General features: G+C 40.3%; 1 protein-coding gene across 12 annotated transcripts in view; it reads right to left on the bottom strand.

Moving 5' to 3' along the window:
• The window catches only part of PSD3 (pleckstrin and Sec7 domain containing 3), a 589,734-nt gene that overhangs the window by 188,961 nt on the left and 378,315 nt on the right, over positions 1–22,458 (bottom strand). For all 12 annotated transcript variants that reach the window (XM_069572780.1, XM_069572779.1, XM_069572782.1 and 9 more), the window contains one exon: positions 20,805–20,894. In XM_069572780.1, the coding sequence (XP_069428881.1) occupies positions 20,805–20,894 (90 nt within the window). The remainder of the gene's footprint in view (positions 1–20,804; positions 20,895–22,458) is intronic.

The raw sequence follows: 22,458 nt of genomic DNA, 5'->3' as shown, positions 1-22,458 counted from the left end.
CTTGTGCTAAAACTATCTAGCAGCATTAGCAGCACAATAAATGTTGGAATGCCCCCTCTCATCTACTTTAAGTTCTCCGGAGATTACAATATAACAATATGGGCTTCAAAGCATTGCACCTAACGTAATCATAAAAGGCAAATGTTCTGACATCCAGTTACCAACGAGGAAACGGTGAAGTTTGCAAACAGAAGAAAAAAGCAGGTGGAGTCCCAAAGGAAAATGTGAAACTTAAACGAAATCTAAATGATTTCAAAAAACAGGTCAACCAGTATTATAGATTTAAATAAAAGCGTTATGGGGAAAAAGGATAAATAATCTGTAAAAACATTATCAAGAGTCAAGTGAGGCAAATGTGCTTTCAACATGATCACTTTTTTCCTTGGAAAGCTTTGGTGATTCAACTTTGAGCAGCCTATTAATAGGAAAGATATGACAGAGAATTACAAATACAAGAGAACAGAAGAGTTTTTCACCTCTTATCCTCATTCTTGGAATGGTCTTCCTATATCCCAAGCACACACTTACTTTTGACATTGCATCCTTTTCCACCTGCAGTCCTTTTAGAAAGCCCGGACTGCTCAAAATCGCACAGACAGATGGGCCTGAAATCCACGGCAGGGACCTGTGTGTGCTGTGCTTAGCCGCATCCAACTCTTTGTGACCCCATGGACTGTAGCCTGCGAGGCTCCTCTGTCCACGGGGATTCTCCAAGCGAGAATACTGGAGTGGGTTGTCATGCCCTCCTCCAGGGGATCTTCCCAACCCAGGGATTGAACCCAGGTCTTCCACATTGCAGGTGGATTCTTTATTGTCTGAGCCACCACCTCAACACAGTTAAATCAGGATGGTCAGGCTTAGAGCTCCAGCACTACAAAGAACCACAGGCACTGGTGCAAGCATGGGAAAAACAAAACAAGACTTTATAATCATCAAGTAACTGGTGTGATAACCAAATTAAGAATATAGGCTTATCTTTTAAAATATGCAGTCATGTACATATACATTTCCACATATTCTACCTTATGCTATACCTAATTATAGATGGCTTTTGTTAAGATATTAGTGAATTCTGGCTCCCATCTTAACTAAGGTGGGCCACCATTACTCAGGGGTCAAGAAGCATTTGATCTCTCTCCTATTTATGACTATAAGCCTGGAGAGCACATCAAGTTGGTGCCCTACTCCAGGGTTTAATTCTTTGAATGGAAATTATCAAACTTACTTGTTTCTGACTAATCAACAATTTAGGCCTTTTGGTTTATCTCCCATGAAGACAAAGAGCTTGTTATATCCTTTCCCACAATAACCTTTCACAGCCTAGAATTATTAGCTAGAGTCATTAAGTTCGTCATTTTCCAAATCAAGAATCATGTTCCAAGGGATTAAAGATGCTTCCAAGAGCAGAGTCAGGCCCTGTACTTTCCTCTAAGTCATATGATCTTGGACACTCTTTTAGGATAACCATCTAATTCTGTTAGCCTTAGAGATACCATTTTATTTCTTAATAATTTTTATTGAATAGCAAGCTTCTTCTAAAAACTGCCATATATACTTCTCTGTGTATTCTATGGAAAATAAATCTTTAAATATTTAACTCAGAAAGTGAAGTTCCCTGCCCCTCAACACTACTATCATTAAACACATTATTATCTAATCTCTAAGATTCATACATACATACAAAATTTACCAGAAATGGCATCATTTGTTATTTCATGTTATATTGGGGGTTTTCCCCATTTGCTCCTAGAAGATAACAAAGTATTAATATTTTATCAATACTATATGCTAAGTATTATCCCAAGTGCTTTACATGGGCTTTCACATTTAATCTTCATAGCCAGTCCATAAGTTGACAGTATTATTATTCCCAACTCACAAACGAGGAAACTGATGAACAGAGAGAAGAGGAATAATTCTTTCCCAGGGTCACAAAATTCACATGAACTGTTGGAGATGGGATGAGAGTCCAGGCAGCCCAGTGGGGTCACACTCTGCACCCCTTTCAGCACTGTGAAAACTGTATCAAGGACACATCCTGCTATGCAGTTCTTTTTAATAACTCTTAATTCTATGAATATAACATAATTAATCTCTGAGGGATGGACATCTGTGTTATTTTTAATTTCTTGCTCTTGTAAACAACGCTGCAATTAGTGTCCTTGCACACGTATCTCTGTACATTTAAGTATCCAGCATCGTTTTTATTTTGAAATATTTTAGACTTACAAAAAAGTTATACAAATGGTACAGAGCTCCTGTATACCCTTCACCCAGCCTTCCCTTAATGTTAACATCTTATATAACTGTACTATAATTATCAAAACCAGGAAATTAACATTGGTACTGTATTATTAACTAAACTACAGATCCTATTTGAATTTCTCTGGTTTTTCATTACTGCCCTTTTCTATTCCAAGATCCTCTGCTCTATTTAGCAGTGCCGTTCTCTTGGTCTCCTCCAGCCTGTGATAGCTGGTCCATCTTTTATGGGCATGACACTCCAAGGAGGGCTGGTCGGCTGTAGTGTGGAATACTCCTCAGTAGGAGCTTGGTCAGTGTTTCCTACGTTCACACCGAGTTCAGGCATCTGGGGACGGACAGCACAGATGTGATGCTGTGTCCTTCTCAGTATCTCACGTCATAGGCTTTGTGACATCCGCGTCTTACCACTGGCAAGGTTAACCCTGATCACTTGGTCAAGGTGCTATGTGCTGGTGTCTACACTGCAAAGTTCCTATTTTACCCTTTGTAGTTAATACCTGGGAGAGACAATTTGAGACTATGCAAATATCCTGTTTCTCCTCAAACTTTCACCCACAAACTTGAGCATCCATCAATGATCCCCTGTGCAACAATCACTGTGGTATTTGCCTGATGATGATATTCAGTTTCCCTCTTTGCTGTTATAGGCATTAACTGAAATTCTTCCGTAAGCAAAAGCTGCCGCTTCTGCACCATTTAAGTACATTTGGTGGACATTCCTTTTGCTCTGTGGGGCATAATCTGAGACTATCACTTCTTGCTCTGACTGCCCAGGGCTGGCCACTCAGAGCCCCTCCAGCTGGCTGGAGTGCCCTTTTGACAGGCCACCCCCTTTCTGGCACCACAAAATGTTCTGTGATTCTTGTATTTTCCCTGCCCCAGACGGAGAGCCAAACACTTCTTCAGAGAGACCTGGTCCTTTTATTGGTAAATGGTATTTAAAAACCAAGGTTTAGCTACAACTAGTCATGGCTGCTGGGGGTCACTGCTTCTAGAGCCCCTTAGCAGGCAGAGCTAGGAAATCTCTAACTCATGCCTACAAGTCAGCTGCCTCTCTGCATCCATCTATACATTAAAACCTATAGTAGTCAGGTACAGATGTGAGAGCTGGACCATAATAAAGGCTGAGTGCTGAAGAACTGATCCTTTTGAATTGTGATGCTGGAGAACACTCTTGAGAGTCCCTTGGACTGCAAGGGGATCAAACCAGTCCATCCTAAAGAAAATCGACCCTGAATAGTCATTAGAAGGACTGATGCTGAAGATGAAGTTCCAATACTTTGGCCACCTGATCGAAGAACCAACTCATTGGAAAAGACCCTGATGCTGAGAAAGATTGAAAGCAAAAGGAGAAGGGGGTGGACATGAATTTGAGCAAACTCCACAAGATAGTGAAGGATAGGGAAGCCTGGTGTGCTGCAGTCTATGGGGTTACAAACCGCTGGACACAACTTGGTGACTGAATATATAGATACCTGGCTCTTACCATATGTACTTTATTTGCTTATGTGTTAATCTTAGTATATGCAGAGAGTTATAGTCTCAACTGCCAGCTCTTCGGAGAAAGCAATGGCACCCCACTCCAGTACTCTTGCCTGGAAAATCCCATGGATGGAGGAGCCTGGTAGGCTGCAGTCCATGGGGTCGAGAAGAGTCAGACACGAGTGAACGACTTCACTTTCACTTTTCACTTTCATGCACTGGAGAAGGAAATGGCAACCCACTCCAGTATTCTTGCCTGGAGAATCCCAGGGACAGGGGAGCCTGATGGGCTGCCATCTATGGGGTCGCACAGAGTCAGACACGACTGAAGCGACTTAGCAGCAGCAGCAGCCAGCTCTTAGCCTCCTCTGCTCACAGGAAATAATGTGAAGTTTTATTGACTTTTTAAGATTGGGAATTTCTCCTCAAATGCAAATATTGCCAAATAATTCTCTACTTTTTAATAATAACATAAAAACACCATATATCTGAGTTTGGCCTTTTCATAAAAATATAGGTGGGTACCTTTAGGAGTACTAACACCACTTAATAGAAGGATCTTTAAATTAAGCTTTTAACTCAGTACTACAAACAAGGAAAATATAAGAACCTCAACGATCTGTGTAGGGGAGTTTCCAAAGGTTTGGTTTGACATGTTTTTAACTGAGTTTTTCCTAAAGAAAAACATGAAACTGATGTGGCGGAGGAAAAAAAAAAAAGAAAAAAAAAATATATATATATATCCTCAAAGTCAACAGTAATGTGGAAATATGAAGAGGAAGAAATCAGTGAAGCAGTGGCAATCTCTTAGAGCTATCAGAAAATATACTTGAGCATACTAAAGCAGAAAATGAACGGAAGAAGATGAAATCAGAAGCAGTTCTGGGGAATCTTTGAGTATGAAAGTGTAAAGCTTTAATCAGAGCACCAGGGGTCAGGATCATGGCAGATAGAAGCACGGTGAGGAAGCTGAGCTTCCCGCACAGGCGCAGATGGCTCATCAGCCCCGCCGTTGGGCCACCTCTCCATCGCATAGTCAGGACTCTCAAAGCAACTCCCAGAAACGATGGGCCTACCCCCTAGCCGACCTCTGATCATCACGACCAACACTTTGGGCGTGGGTCCAAGATGGGAAGAGAAGGAAAGAAGCAAATGCTGGCAAAGGACAGGAAGACAGGTTTGGTAAGACCCTGGAAGGCTTTGTGGCCCCAGAAGTTTAAAGAGCAAACTGCGAATCACCAGAGAAAGGCATAGTTTGTTGATCCCCAGGAAAAGACTGCTTGGCTTTTTGTTACCAGGGCTTCCCCTCTGCATTCTATTTCTCGTATCCAGTTTTGGCAAAAAAAAAAAAAACCCCAGCTAGCTTGCTGGTTTCGGTATTTCAGCCCTGAGGCACACATGCTTTCGAAGGGTGGATAAAAATGACCACAGGCAGTTGTAACCTTTGTATTTTTAAAAGGCTGGCAGGAAGTATTGTTAAGACTTTCTGTAGAGATGTATGCCTTCCTTTCAAAATAAAAACACAATCCTTTCTAACAGCCTGTTTGCAGGGCATGAACAGAGACTCAAAGGTAGAGAATGGGCTTTCCCAAAGTGGAAAGCTTTCCCAAAGTGGAAAGCGGACGGAGAGATGAACTGGGAGAGAAGCACTGCCATGTATACACTCCCAGGTGCAGAACAGGCAGCTGGCAGAAAGCTGCTGTATCACACAGGGAGCTCCGCTTGGCGCTCCGTGATGACCTAGAGGCATGGAATCGGGGTGGTGGGGGAGGCCCACGACGGAGGGGATATATGTAGCTGATTCACTTCGTTGTACAGCAGAAGCCAACACAACATTGCAAAACAATTATATTCCAATCGGTAAAAAAAAAAAAAAAAAAAAAGATAAGTGGCATAGAGATTGCAAAACAATTATATTTCAATAGGTAAAAAGATAAAGAAGAAGATAAGTGGTATAGAGTAGTTAATGCTTATAAATGGGATTTTTCCTTTATGTGGGTGGTTATAACCATCAGTTGGAGAAGGAAATGGCAACCCACTCCAGTGTTCTTGCCTGGAGAATCCCAGGGACGGGGGAGCCTGGAGGGCTGCTGTCTATGGGGTGGCACAGAGTCGGACACGACTGAAGCGACCTAGCAGCAGCATAACAATCAGTTGACAGCCCATAGTTTTTAGATAGATGCCACAGGCCCACCACAACTCGCCACAGAAGCTGTAATGTTACTGATGTCACTGTCTACTCAAGCAGAATACAAAGTCCACTGACAAAGGTCCACTCTGGTGACATACAAAGGAAGGCCACATTCCCTGGTTTGCATCAGTTAGACTTGAAGTTTTAAAACATTTAGAAATACTTAAACAAATTTTTAGACTTTCATATGTAATTCTGCTTATGATAGCCAGACAGAAGGTGATACAAAAATCATACTACAAAACTGCCCCAGGCCTTTTAAAAATATTTGTGTTTTTGTGTGTTACATTTAGGTTTATTAAAAATATATATATTTGTATATATTAAGTGTGCAACCTTTTGACATTCCTATTTCTCTACTTTGACCTAAAACTATCTCCTGTTAATCTGACAGTGGCCTGCATGACTCAGCATAAACAATAACTAGCACACACAGCAGAGGTTCTGGGATAAAGGCTGCTCCAAGGGCATGACAGGTGGTGGTCATGCTTCCTGCCTCCACTCCAGCACTTAAACCATTACACCACCCCCTCCCTTTTATTCTGGTCCTCTCTTTTATTCTGGCTCCGCAGCATCCATTAGAACTGCCCTGAATGACAACTAAGTGCTCCCTCCTCGAAAGAGGCTTCCTGGATGCTCTCCTGTTGGAAGTCTTTTCTCTTTATTCTGAAAACCCACAGCATTTTCCATGTAACTCTCTACTACTGGCAGAATTCGAAAGACACTGGCCCCCAAGGTTCTCATTTCTTGGATATTGAGCTAAACGCTCACTTAGGTGCTACTAGGATGGAACTCTGCAGGTAGAATTAAGGCTGCTGATTAGCTGACCTTAATACCAGAAGGTTATTTTGGATTGCATGGTGGGGGACGGGGGTGGGGCTCACGCATCAGTATTTAAACAAGTTCTTCAAAGCAAAGAGGAAGGCAGAGCTGTCACTTTGGAGATGTGCCAAAAGAAGCGAATAGGAAAAATGGGGCCAAAGAGGCAGCAAGAGACACGAAGAGTGAGAGGCACATGACCCGTCCGTCGTTGCTGTGACCCGTCGATGACAAAGACTGTGTGTGGCCTCCAGAGGCTGGGAGTGATTGCCCTCTGGTCACAGCCAACAAGGAAACTGGGACCTCAGTCCTACAGCCACAAGGAACTTATTTCTGTCAACAACCTGAATAAACTTACAAGTAGATCCACCCTCAGAGTTTACGGAAAGCAACACGGGCCTCCCTGCACTTGATTTTGCTCCTGTGAAACCCAGAAGAATACAGGCCAGCCCAAACCTCCAACCTACACAGTGGTGAAGATATTCAAGCTGTGTTGTTTACATTTGTCAAAATTTATTAACAACAGAAACGGAAAACTAAAATGCTTTCTTCTGTACTTTATCCTATTTACCAGTTGACATTTCAGTGGACATCAGATCAGAATCACCCGAGAAGCTTTTAAAATGCACATAATCTATTCCCAGATAAAATTTCTAAGGAAGATGAGGCCAAGAAAGGGAGAAAACATCAAAATTTTAATTTATCGCTCTCTGACATTTTCTCTAACATGTTTTAATACTAGTATCACTTCACAAAGTTCCTGCAAGCCCCTCTCCAGGTAATTCCCATCCTCACATCCCCAGAGTTAACCGCAGTTCTGATTTCGGTTTTCCACTGAAGGTTACTTCCTCCATAACAGAACCATGCACTGCATATGCTGGTGTAAGGTTTCTTTCTCATGCTGTTGTGTATACAGGCATTCCGCTCCTTTTTATTCAGAATCACACACTGTAACACTACACTATAGCTTATCCATTCCCAGTTGATGGGCACTGGGTGGTTCACAGTTTGGGGCTATTATGAATAAAGCTGCTATGAATATTTTGGTGACGTGCTTTCATTTCCCTTGAACTGCTGGATCATAGGGTAAATGTATGTTTAGTTAAAGATCATTCTCTGAAGTGTCTATGCCATTTTAAGGGTTTCTACATGAGTGAGAATATGTCAGCCCACTTTTTCTCCCGTCTCAAATGATCTGAATGTGTCGCAGGATTTGAGAACCACTAGACTAGATTAAGAATTCCTCCAGAGCTGGATGCACATCTTACTCATCCTAGCTTTCCTCAATATATTTAGCATAGTCTTTAGCAAAGCAGGAACTCATGAATCCTATCAGATTTCATCTTGATCCAGCTTCTGACTGTTGCCATATATGGCAAATTTATTAAGTGAGTCTTCCATCAGCTCAGTTCAGTCACTCAGTCATGTTTGACTCTTTGTGACCCTATGGACTGCAGCACGCCAGACTTCACTGTCCATCACCAACTCCCAGAGCTTGTTCAAACTCATGTCCATCAAGTCAGTGATGCCATCCAACCCTCTCGTCCTCTGTCGTCCCCTGCTCCTCCTGCCTTCAATCTTTCCCAGCATCAGGGTCTTTTCCAATGAGTCAGTTCTTTACATCAGGTGGCCAAAGTACTGGAGCTTCAGCTTCAGCATCAGTCCTTCCAATTAGTATTCGGGGTTTATCTCCTTTAGGATTGACTTGTTTGATCTCCTTGCAGTCCAAGGGACTCTCAAGAGTCTTCTCCAACACCACAGTTCAAAAGCATCAATTCTTCAGCACTAAGCTTTCTCTATAGTCCAGCTCTCACCTCCATGCATGACCACTGGAAAAACCATAGCTTTGACTAAACCTTTGCTGACAAAGCAATGTCTCTGCTTTTTAATGTGCTGTCTAGGTTGGTCATAGCTTTCCTTCCAAGGAGCTAGTGTCTTTTAATTTCATGGCTGCAGTCACCATCTGCAGTGATTTTGGAGCCCAAGAAAATAAAGGCTGACACTGTTCCATCGTTCCCCCATCTATCTGCCAGGAAGTGATGGGACTGGATGCCATGATCTTAGTTTTTTGAATGTTGAGTTTTAGGCCAACATTTTTTAGTCTCCCATAATGAAACACAAGTACTGTGATTCTGAGTAAAGAATTTCTTTATCTGAATAATCACGGGTCCAATACTTGTTTTCTCTATCAAATTTCGAGCTCCAAGAGGGTGTGGCCTGTGCACACATGCATCCAGCACAGAGACGCCCTTCGGGGCCTCTGTGAACGACCAACGTGCACAGGGGAGGGAAAAACCCTTTCTCCTGCGCTTTTTTATTTCAATTAAAACAAACTACAAGTTTCCACTCTGGGAGAGTCCTAGGTCTACAGCTCTCAATACTGGGGGGAAATAAAGATCCTTCTGAAAAACTGATTAAAACTATGGATCTCCCCCCTCAAAAAAAAAAAAAACAAAAACAGACAGACGTATGTATACATCTACACACATTCAGAATTCTGTACATATCAAGTTGGTCACATGGTGCTCACATGGTCAGAAGTCGTAGCACTTGGGTTTTATATAAAACCGCAATCAGTTCTTCCACCAATATTTGTTGAATATCTGATTTGTCCTGGAACACCGCTATGTATAATGGCAAGAGTCTCTGCCGAAGAACAGGGGTTGGGGCGGGGGGTGGTCACATACTAGTGACCAGCAGTAGCATCTAATCCAAAGTCAGACAACTCTTTTTAAAGATGACTTATTTGCCCAAGTCTACAACATATGACCAACAAACTGAAACACAGATAACCCTTCAAGGTAATACTTTGGGTATAAGAGATTTTACCCTTGACTTGTGTTCCTGGAAGTGAAAGAAAAAGAGGGAAAGAAGAGTAACAATCTATCCACGCTGCATTTTCAAGGGATAAATGCTTCTAGCATTAAGGGACCTCATGGTGAAATGACCTGCCCCGGAAGACGGGACTACCATCTGTGGTGGCTTCCTCAAAGGGCAGCGTGTCTGAGGCACAAAAATGACGCTGCTGTCTGTGGGAAGTGTGAAGAGAAGGGTAAATGTTAAAACAGCTAAAGCAAACAAAAACTTTAAAACAGCAACAATAAAATCCAACGTTGGCAGAGAATGGAGTTCAAGAATGTCTTCTGGTAGAGAAATGAATTATTCTATATTAATGGATTTTCTGATTGAAGTTAATTTTTTCAAATGGCAAAATCTTTATAAAACAGTTGCTGGCAATCTTCCCAAATCCATTTCACACTCCTGGTCTCCTTAATCAAACTAAGTAAACATGATGTAATGTTTCAGATGACTCACTCAGCCCATCCATTACTCCGCCGTGCTACAGCGCGCTCTGAGAAGTTGCTGACTACCCACGGGGGCCTGCCCCTCACCAAAACAACTCCAGCTGCTCCAGGCAGAGACCCAGGGCTTTTGGGGTTTCCTCTTTCTCTTTGCCTCATTATCAAGTCACTACCTGGTAAGGTCCATTTACCTGACTGATAGCACTCCCTGCAAGTCACCCTTCTAGTTCCTGGCTAAACTGGGAAAACAACTGTTTCTTCAAAATAAGTTCAATTTAAAATTTAAATAGCAATCTGAATATTTCTGTTTTCTTAACTTTTTTTCAGGAAAGGTGAGCTAGCTTGGAGATGAGCAGTGGGAGGTGCCCAGGTCCAGGCCCCTAGTTTCAGGCAGCTATCTGTAAAAAAGGCATCCACATGGCCATTGGCTTGGAAAAGCCAGGGAGGAAGGTGAGGCCAAAATTTCAAAGTAACAATTTTGGTTATCATTAAAATAGGCCATAAGTGAGGGTCTGAATAAAATTTGTAATGTGCGTTACACAGACTCCACAACACCCATTTATTCTGGCCCTTCAGAGTTATTTTAAATTTTTTGCATTTTCAGCTTTTGGGTCTTTTTCAGACAACAGACATTTACATAAGTGAAGCATTAATACAACCACAAGTCAAATTGTTTTCCTCTGTGATTTTTTTTTTAATTGTACAGCTACAAATGCCTTTAAGTTAAAATCCATGTCTCTGTATCCACTGTGATACTTTATTAGCCACTGACTTGCAGGCTTGTTAAAAGAAGTCCATCATTGCCATTCCTGTCTGGTACATCATAAGCAAAGGGGGACAGTTTAAATTCACAGTGTGACCCCCGACATTCATACCTGAGGCCCATACCCGAGGGACAGGAGTGCCAACCCTGGTGGACTGTATCATGAAATGTAAAAACCTTCCAAACATATGAACATTCTAACCTCCATGGATGCATCTGAATGTGAAATTCTGTAGCACTTCTTCATGATCAAATTAAAATGAACTCTATGTGGGAATTATTAATATTCCATTACAGGACCCGTAATGATTACTACCTCCCCTCTCTCCTACTCAAACTCTTCTCTTTTTTTTTTTTTTTTTGGTTAAAAATCTGTTTGTACTCTTTAAGCAGCATCTGTTCTGTCAAAATGTTCTAACAGACTTCTTTCTGATAGATTTTTTCCTAAAGCATGAACATGACATGTAGACCTTCAGCTATTTCCAAGTATTCCCTTTCTCATCATCACCGTCTTCATTCAAGGTTGGAACCCGACCAGAAGCAGCAGCTTTGTCTGTCCAGGCCAGCACCTGACCGGAAGCAACAGCCTGCATCCGGATCTCCACAGGGAAAGCGGAGCAGAAACACACCACAAACCTTGTATCACAACTCGGCTTGGCGCATTTTACTGAAGGAAGCTGCATCCCACATTTTAAGCCAAAACGTTTCAAGCTTCTCTTTAAAAGCTCGCAAAGGCAGCTTTTCTCTCGAAAGGCTCGCCTGCTTCTACCAGGATAAGCACTCAAGCCGGTTTCCTCCATAGAGACTGTTGCTACCAGGTCTCCAGGACTTTCTCTTGAAGACAGCTCACCTACTCCAGGCAACAGTTGATGCTCTTTTTTTAGCTACACTTAAATACCACCCCTCAGTTCCTATTTTCAACTGCAGACTCCAAATATAACTCAGATCAAGTATTTTTGAGAATTCACTTCAGGCTTTTCATTTATAAAAAAATGCCCACTTTTTTCAGACTGTGGACCGTTCCTTCCTCTCACATAATTCTTTAGGAGTAATCCTTTGAGGACACTGACAAAACAGAGGTTAATTTTCTTGGATTTAAATCTGAACTTTCACTACTAAGCACACACTTCTTTGTCTAAACCAATAAATACATCAGAAAAGTTAAAACTTGAGAGATGCAATTTGAGTTTACAAAGAAAAAAATATTAAGAACACTCTTAATACTTAGACTGAAAGGATCCATAAAGATATAGTTTTTAATCCAGCTTTCTCTTTGGCCACAAAATATTTTGCTCGAAAGAAATCGCTCATGAGTTAGTTTGAGCCCAATAGAAAAAACAGAGGAAGTAGTTCTGGTCCTCGTAGAGAGTCGGGACACGGCAAGGGGCACCAGGTACTGTCAGCTTTAGGAGCCTGAACCGAAAACCTGAAAATTATGGGCATGGCCCACATCTCTCATTTTACAAACCAAGAAACCATAACTGAGGCACCGTCACTTGTCATCAGCAGCGAGAGGACGGGCGCGGAACCCAGGACCCCAACACTGGGATGCACTCTCCAATCTTCACAGTCACTCTTGGAGGAAGTCATTACTACCCACGTTACAACCCGCGTTACACACGTGGCCTGCACAGCGGCGCAGAGCGACACCAAGATCAAGCCTTAACTTGGAAGAAGCAGTCAGGGTGTTCCTACTTTTGGGCACTCTTCCATTTCATGCAGTTTAGAACCCAGGTGATATAGGAAGGGATAGTGGGGCAATTTGAAAAATAACTTAGCAACAGAAAAGCTAGTATCTCAAAACAATATGAAATCAATCTGTTATTAACTGTCACCAGCCACGCCCAAGCCGTCGCCCTTCTCAAATACACAATTGCAACCATTTCTTCACCGTCTCCTCATTTCCACTAGAACTTCCTTCCAATAAATTCTCCACAGACCCCAGAGTAGTAATAATAACCTTTTTAAATGGACTCATGTGACTCTCTAGCTTTCCAACTCTTTAAAATAATTCCCATTGCCTTTTTCTTAAAACCACAGTTTTCACCACTGCTATGCAATTGCAGCTGAGCTTAACAATCATGATATTCACTGCTGGGAAGAGTAATCAAAGAGTAGTAAAGTTTGAAAGGGTAGGAAAACTTCATTAAACTCATTACATGATGCTTAAATCTTTGGCTGAATGCAGAGAAATGAAACTTCCTTTTCACTGCAAGTTTTAGTGAAATAATTGTAGATTCACATGCAGTGGCTAAGACAGTTAAGGGTCTTACTACAATGCGGGAGTCCCAGGTTTGATCCCTGTGTTGGGAAGATACCCTGAAGAAGGAAATGGTAACCCACTGCAGTATTCCTGCCTGGGAAAATCTCATTGGCAGAGGAGCATGGCGGGCTACCGTCCATGAGGTTGCAAAGAGCTGGACATGACTGAGCGACTAACACTTAACACATGCAGTTATAATAAAAAAGAGATTTTTAAAATACATTTTACCAAGGTTCCTCCAATGGTAACATTTGCAAAACTACAGTACATCATAGTATTTTACAACCACAACACTGACTTTGAAAACTCTCACCAGATTTCTCCATTTATATACTTGTCCTCATTTGATAATACTGGAAGCAAAGATGAAAGAAGAGAGAGCAAAATGGGGGAGAAATGTTTTTTAAGGTCAGCCTTTTGGTAGAAAGAAAAGAACAACTGTCAGCATTAAATTTTTAATCTCCTTCCTGGTTGAAAGTGTCAAATTAGATAGGTCAAAGGAACCCTGAAAGCTGAGTCGGCTTTGCTCTTTTTAAGAAAAAGCCTACAACTTTGTTGTCAACTTTGTGCAAAAAGGCACTTTTTGGAGTTCAAGTTTTTAACAAATTGCTTGAATCTTTAATGGCTGGTGTTGTGTTTTGTTTCTGGTTTTTTAGTGTTTTTTTTTTTTTTGCTTACCGCTATATACAACTGTGATTATGGTTATACACCTGCATAGCATAATTCTTGTATTTCCTAATTATTCTTTCTTTCTTTTTACAAGATACATTAATCTTTATTTAAAATGTGTTTTTCTGTTGTCAATCTTTAGGATCTGTTCATTTATGTTACCCTCCTGGCTAACTTCCCCATCATTTTCACAGGTTACTGCTGCCTAAGAATACCAAATAAGAAAATTATGTTTGAAATAAAACATACAACGTTTTCAGCCGACTACATATGTTAAGTAATAGATACAGGTGATCTGCATTTTCAGAAACTTCTTCAAATTCTAAAATCTAGTCCACATCTAAATTCTGATTTGGGGGAAAGCAAGGGAGACACACACACATCTGAACAAGAACATTCCCTGGGATTTGACTTAATAGAATATGTAACAATTTTTTTTAATTTCTAAAAAAATTTTTATACAATTTTTGAGGTCACTTTCCATTTATAGCTATTCCCAAATATTGGCTATATCCCTTGTGCTGTATAAAACACCCTTGAGTCTTTCTTAAACCCAACTGTTGTGCCTCCCACCTCCCCCCACCTACACTGTGGCCCCCCTCCCCCAACTACATTTGTTTGTTGCCTGAATCTGTGAATCTCCTTCTTTTGTGCTTTCTTACTACTTTGTTGTATTTTATTTTTAGATTCTACATGTAAGTGACATCATACGGTGTTTGGGGGTGTCTCTCTGACTTTATCCGCTGAAGTCCATTCCTGTTTCAGATGGAAACTTTCCCTCTTTCTGTGGCTGAGTAGTATTCCATCCTGTTCTTTATCCAGTCATCTGCTGATGGACACTTAAGTTGCTTCTCTATCTTGGCCATTGTAAATGGTGCTTCTATGAACAATGATGTGCATGTATCTTTTCAAATCACTGTTTTTTTGGATTGTATACTCAGGAGCGAATGTACTAGGTCATATGGTTCTAGTTTTTGTTTTTTGAGAAACCTCCAGACTGTTTTCCACAGTGGCTGCACCAATTTACATTCCCACCAACAGTGTACAGATTTCCTTTTTTTCCACATAATTGCCAAAATTTGTTATTTGTGTTATTTTTTATGACAGCCATTCCGACAGGTGTGAGGTGATAGCTCACTGTGGTTTTGATTTGCATTTCCCTGATGGTTTATGATACTGAGCATCTCTTCATGAGCCTATTGGCCATCTGCATATCCTCTTTAGAAAAATATCTATTCAGGTCTTCCATCCATTTTTTAATCAGGTTGTTGGTTTTTTTGATATTGAGCTGTATTAGCTGTCTATAAAGGTTGGATATCAATCCCTTACTGGTCATATCATTTGCAAATACTTTCTCCCATTTAGTAGACTCTCTTTTCATTTTCTCAATGGTTTTCTTTGCTATGCAAAAGTTTTTAAGTTTAAAGGTCTCATTTGTTTATTTTTACTTTTATTTCCTTTACTTTAGGAGATAGATCCACAAAAAAAAAAACATTGCTACGATTTATGTCAAAGAGTGTTCTGTCCAGGTTTTCCTCTAGGAGTTTTACAGTATCCAGTCTTACATTTAAGCCTTTAATCCATTTTACTTTTGTGTATGGTATTACAGAATGTTCCGATTTCATTCTTTTACATAGATAAGGATTTTTCAGTTATTTGCAAATCAATCAGTGTGATATACAACATTAACAACTAATGAATAAAAACCATATGATCACCCCAATAGATGCAGAAAAAGATTCTGATAAAATTCAATGTCCATTTCTGATAAAAAACTCTTCAGAAAATGGGCATAGTGGGAATATATCTCAACATAATAAAGGTCATACCATATATGACAAATTCACAGCTAACATCATACACACGAGTGAAAAGCTGAAAACGTTTCCTCTAAGATCAGGAAAAAGACAAAAGATGCACACTCTCACCACTTTTATTCAACATAGTTTGGAAGTCCCAGCCATAGCAGTTAGACAAGAAAAAAATAAATAAAAGGAATCCAAAAAGGAAAAGAGCAGGCAAAAGTGTCACTCTTTGCAGATGACATGATACTATACATATAAAACACATCACCACCACCCAAAGACACTGCCAGAAAACTACCAGAGCTCATCAATGAGTTCAGTATAGCTGCAGGATACAAAACTAAAATATAGAAATCTGTTGCATTTCTACACACTAACAACAAAAGATCAGAATGAGAAATTAAGGAAACAATCCCCTGGAGAATAAAATGGCAACCTACTCCAGTCTTCTGTGTGGAAGAGATTCATTCCCAGGATAACAGTCTAGAATCTACAAAAGCTGACCAATAAACCCATGAGCCTTCTGACCCGGAGCTCTCCATCTGGAGAACACATGGAGTAGGGTGACACCCAGCAATACTTCTTCTTTCCCAGGGTTTGTAGTCACTTCAAACAATTCACATCTCCATTAATATCCCAGGATTTTCTCAGGGTCTTTAAAGAGGACCAGAACTACTTTGCTTCCTCAAAGTTTCTTCATGATCTCAGGACCAGTGTAAGACCGAATTCTCCTTAGTCCCTGCACTCTTGCAGCATCAAAGACCCAAACCAAAGAGAAGATATAAAAATGCAGCAAGATGGATAAGAGGCACGTTGCTTAACAAGGTTAAGAAGGCAGAAAATACAGGATTAACCAAGGTTCATTGTCAGGTGCCTACACTATGTCAAGACAGGCATCACTGCACAAATGCCTTCTGTGAAGGATTTCAACGGCCATTCTTTGGAAGCAGCAAGTCCTTAGAAAAGAAGCCACAGATGATGAGGATTAAAAATCTTACCACAATAGGAGAAAATGCTCAAGGTCAAAGTCAGAGATGGTCCCTTCTAAGAACAAAATGATGGGTGTGCTTAGGCTGAAAAGGGATGGGGGACAGAAGTCCTGTCGATTGACACTAATCCCACTCTGCCCAGGAAGTGTAAGATACCTTGAGTCCAAGTACTTGCAGGAAGGGATGGAGTCCTTGTCCAGTCCACTTTGAGACAGGTAAAGACTAAAACAATACTGAAAAGTTATAATGACTTCCCTGGTGGCTTAGAGGGTAAAAGCGTCTGCCTACAATGTGGGAGACCCAGGTTTGATCCCTGGGTCGGAAAGAACCTCTGGAGAAGGAAATGGCAACCCACTCTGGTACTCTTGCCTGGAAAATCCCATGGATGGAGGAGCCTGGTGGGCAACAGTCCATGGGGTCACAAACAGTTGGACACAACTGAGCGACTTCACTTTAAAAAGTTATAATAGCTAACACATACTAGAAACTCTGAAGTCTTCAGATATATTAACTTATTAAAACAACTAGGTGAGGTAGGTGTTAATAATAAAGCCTTCCATTTCATAGATGAGGCAATCAGGAGACAAAGTTTAAGCGAATTTGCTCATAACCCCTCAGACAGGGGAGCTGAGATTGGAACCCAGTCAGCAGAGTTCCCAAGACAATAGTCCTAATCCTCATGTATCATGTCTCTCAGGAACTTCATCCTCCAACCCAGAGCTGGCCTGCATTTCACATTCTCATCTCCTTCTATTTGAGTCCTAAGAGCTTTATTACTTATTAGACTCTTAGGGATGTCCTATTAAATCATCAGAACTAAAAGCAGGTCTTCCCTCTTCCCCTTGCTTCCACCTCAACCCCAATGACACCTGAAGGCAAACCACATCCAAGCATTGGCACTGGCACGCCCAGTGGAGCCACAGACACATCAGATGGTCTGGCAGAGTCTGGTCTTGATTTGGTGAGGAAATAGGCAGGAGGGAGAGAGAGAGAGAAAGAAAAAAGGAAAGAGAGAGAGGGAGGGAAGAAGGAAGGAAGGAAGAGCATTAATGTTTATGGAGAAGGGGATAGGAGCTGAAGTGGAATATTGACCTAAATCAAAATCAGTCTCCTACTAAAACTGTACCGATATTTTAAATGGAGGCTTATCTCAAACAGCATGTCCTCCCAACCAGATTTCAAGTTTAAAGAACCTAAATAATATTCTATCACTGGTTGTCTTTTGATACCCAACTTCTTCCATTTTATACCATAGATATCTGTTACTTATCATCATTTAAGCAACTTATTGGGGAAAACTCTTATTTGCACAAAGCACTTATACACTCATGTATCTGTTTAGGTCATTTGAGTAAATAGCAGGGAAACAGCAGTAAATTGTAAAGTGTGAAAAAGGGCTCAATATACCACTATCTATCCTTTTCATGTAATCTAAGACAAATTTACAGCTAAATATTAATTCAAGTCTCTGAATTAAAGGTTTGAAACAAGTCCCTCATGGTGCCTACCTTTAAGTATGTTAAGGTCTATTTTTTATTATCATTCCTACTAACAACAAGCAGGATTCATTTTATATTTTTATTTTAATATGGAATAACTGTCTATTTAAGGGAGAAAGGACCCTCCATCTTTTTCAGTAGTTTGTGGTCTCTGAGACCAGGGGCCCATTTGGTTCTGATATGTTCTCCAAGTCCACACCTGAACACAGAGTGGGTCTTCAATAAATATTCCTGACTATGCAACTACCCTGAACAACAGATACAGGTCAGAATGTTACTTCTGGTTCAAAAAGAAAATCCAAATGATATTTTAAGATTTCCAAAGAAATCTTACAGTAATAAGGTCAATATGTAGCAATAACCACTTATCAGTTCCGTCCATATAACTTTAAACGGCTCACCTCATAAATTAAACTGAATGGAGTATATACCTGTAATGTTTAAGTTGGGAAAGGGGTGGCAGAAGAGAGAAAGGAGTTATCTAGAACCTGTACGATGATACCAAATGCATGTGTGTTAATCTGGACATATGTATCTATCTGTGTGGCATGTGTGTAATACTGCCCTCCTAAAGGCCTATTCATATCCCACCTAATAATTTATCTCAACAGGGAATGAATAGATAGCTATTCTATAGAGAGAGAGAGAGAGTGTGTGTGTTGTGGTGGGAGGGGAGGAGAGAAAGAAAGATAAGAAAGAGACTAAGAGAAAACGAAAGAGAAAGTCAAAGGCAGAAATTAAAAAGCAACTGAGAGGAAGAGAAGGGGAGGCAGAGAGAGAGAGGAAAGGAGAAGCAATTAAGAGGGCTGGTCACAGAGAAGAGTGAAATGAAACAAACGGTTGGAAGAAAATCTTTTCTTGCTGGAATCTGCAGGAAAATCCAGATTCCTACTGAAACAGAAAACCCTCCTCTTGGGTGGGTGAGTGGCTGAGGTTTGGTAGAAAAGGAAATCAATACTTTACTTGACAATTCCCATGTAAATGCCACTGTCATTTTCAGCATCGTTTCACTGTCAACTTCCCACAGTAAATAAAAAGAAGTATAACCCTTATTTTCCCCCCTGAGATTTTTAAGCATGATCTCAATTGTACGACTGCAACACATCATCCAGCAAATTCTTGGCAGAGTAAATCAAAGAACACGTGCTTACCCAAGGTGAATGGTAGCCACTGGACTGCACATTCACGGCATCTGGTTCGGAAAGCTCCCTCAAACCTGCTCTAAAGCTGCCCGCTGATGAATCCACAGTCATGCATGTTACCACAGCCTACCACAAAAGTCTAAAAGCTTACTATAGAAATTCTACCTGTCAATTTTCATTTCTGGCTTAACTTGATAAAGGCTTCACAAATCCTCTCCTAGAAAGACTGTTACATTCCATGCTAACACCACTAGAATGAGAAAAGGCCTGTTTCCATGTGTCTGCTTGTCTGCCTTTCATGGATGTACAGAATATATCAAGTTCCAATCCACCATTTTTTACTTCGCATTCCCATTAGGAATTGTAGCTTCAGAAATGGCAGCATTTGTTCCATAGAGAAAGGACTTAAAAAACACCTTCCTTATATAGTAAGCTGAAGATACATTTTCCTCTTGCTTTTTTCATAATATAATTTTTTAATGAGCTGCAATTAAAGCCAGTCAGACTCAGAATCTCGTAATACCATTTTTACACCTTTTTTCATTTTTCAGAGTATATATGTCTTTCTAAATCTGGCAGAACTCAATTCTATATATTATGTAGTTTAAAAGTCATAGAAAACATAAGGACTTTCTACTCATACATTTCCATATTATACCACGATTCAAATGTGCTGCCCTTCTTAGCAAATTCAGTCAAAGGAACTGATGTCAAAAGAAATATACATGTGTACAAAGTTTTAAAAAGAAAGTTAGAATCCAGCAGAAATCTGTAAAAATCACATTCTCAACACACACATCTTATCCCGAACTTCAAAAATATCCACATCCATTATCAATCTCTATTTTGTATTTGAGTCAAACGCACATCTCATGTATACTGCTGCAGGATGTTATGAATTCCAAAGTTGATTAGAGGGAAAACATGCTAATTGTTGTCAATAATAAAGCTCAGTGCAAGTAATTCAGGCATTCCACAATTACTCAGATTTTAATTTAATGTCTTTCCAAAGATGACCTGAGTGGATTTCTGAGGACTGAATAGTCAGAACTGCTTCCTTTATTGTCTGATAAATGCTCTTTTGCGTCCATAGTGAATATACCATTGTGGTCTTTCTCAAGTTCTGACAGTCAAATAAATTAAAAAATGCCCACTATTTGTATCACAAATTATTCAAAATCTACTGATTATCTCAGTATTATAAATTATAATGTGGACTTCTAGGAATTATTAATTGAAGGGTAGTTTGCAGTCTGACATGTCAAGGATAATGTCCAACAGAAACCTCACCAGAAAAACTAAAAAAAAAAACAACAAAAGACTTAAGTGATCGTAGCCTATTTTACATTAAAAGGTAAGTAGAAAATATAAACATATTTTAAATACCAGTATTTCAGGGTAGGGCATTAAGAGGTACAAACTACTAAGTATAAAAAATAAGTTACAAGAATATATTATACAGCCAAGAGAATATAGTCAATATTTTATAATAACTTCAAATGAAGTATAATCTATAAAAATTTTGATTATGTTATATACCTGAAACTAACATAATATTTTAAATCAACTCTACTTTAGTAAGTAAATACATAAATACCAGTATTTCAATGCTTACTTTCAGTAGATCCTTGGAGAAATCACCACCTTCATCTACCCCTTGGAGGTTTGCGATGAACTCTTGGCAGGTCATCTTCTTTCCGATATTCTGGAACAGAGGCAAATAACACATCACAATGACATAGGTGGAATTAAGATTATTTCTTGAAAACATGATTAAACAAAATAAGATTGATTTGGTTTTTCAAAACCAGACACAAACACTCCAATATATGTGTGTGTATATATATACCTACAAGTTTATATGCATATGAAAAAAACCAGATGGCTTATTATGCTTTGAAAACTGTCATTAAATATGAATAGCAAAATTATGTCAAGGTTTTATTTTAGCCTAAGAAAAAATCTGAAAAACCTTTGCTACATTTATGAAAAGAATATATAATGTAGTTTTTACAGGAAAGCATGAATAAAATGACATTTCTTAGCTGAACTCTGATGGCTATTTGCTTCTTTATTTGTATTTCCTACCTACTGCCAAGAATGATGAAGGACCTGAGATTTCAGGCTGCTACTTCAAGCTAAGAACTTAGTCTATCACAGGCTGCCAAATGCAGTCAGAAGCAGGACCGCAGGACTTTATCACAACGGAAGTGGCCGGAACCCCAGCGCTTTCTTGCTCCACTTCCCTGAGTCCCAACACTCAGGGCACCTTGAGTGGGGCCAGCTGACACCTGCACACAGAGGAGGAGCGCTGCGGTTTGGGAACCTGAATCCTCGCACCGGGACAGTTAAGTATATCTACCCCTTCACTGTAAAGAGAGAAACTAGCTTGTATCCTTCAAGGTCAAACACAAATCTAACCACTGCTCTGGGAATCACTAAGTCAATTTTCCAATGCTGCTCACCACAGAAATAATATTGAAAAGACAGACCAGAACAAAGGCTACCAAACTTCAGTTCACAAAATGTAAGAAAAGCAAGAGATCCTTGGAGAACTGTTTCCAAACTCATTTTCAACTTGACTTAAGGATATTAAGTTTAACCAAAGATGATCTTATTAATAAACAAAAATTAGAAAATGTGAGGGCTTCCCTTATAGCTCAGACAGTAAAGAATCCACCTGCAATGCAGGAGACCTGGGTTCAATCTCTGCGTGAGGAAGATTCGCCTGGAGGAGGGCATGGCAACCCACTCCAATGTCCTTGTCTGAAGAATTGCCATGGATAGAGGAGCCTGGCAGGCTGCAGTGCACGGGGTCGCAAAGAGTTGGACATGACTGAGTGACTAAACACACAGAAAATGTGAACTGTAAAAAGAGGAGAGATGCAAATATGCTGAGAAAACTAATAAAATTGCTATGAGACAGAATTGCCTCTAGTGCCAGCTCCAACTGGCTAATAAAAGTTGCCAGTTGTGAAGGATTCTGAGGTTGAGTCTGGACTCCCACAGAAACCCATCCCGTGAGTAGGGGACGCAGAACAAAAGTGCAGAGATTGGGGCTCTCTGGCAAATGTGGTCCAAGTGAACACAAAGTGTGCCAACACCATGCAGCCCTGCACACAACACATGGGCAAATACAATGCATGCCCTGCAATTTTATTTTATTCAGAGAAGACTAGGAGTAGGGTAGAACAGCAGTCTGCAAGCTGGTGCAGAATGTTCTGGAGACAAAGACTTTAAAAGGAATGCAAAACCATAGACAGTTTCGA

Source organism: Ovis canadensis, chromosome 26 (genome assembly GCF_042477335.2).
Source record: "Ovis canadensis isolate MfBH-ARS-UI-01 breed Bighorn chromosome 26, ARS-UI_OviCan_v2, whole genome shotgun sequence".
NCBI classification, from domain to species: Eukaryota; Metazoa; Chordata; class Mammalia; order Artiodactyla; family Bovidae; genus Ovis; species Ovis canadensis.
This window is presented reverse-complemented; position numbering and strand designations above follow the sequence as displayed.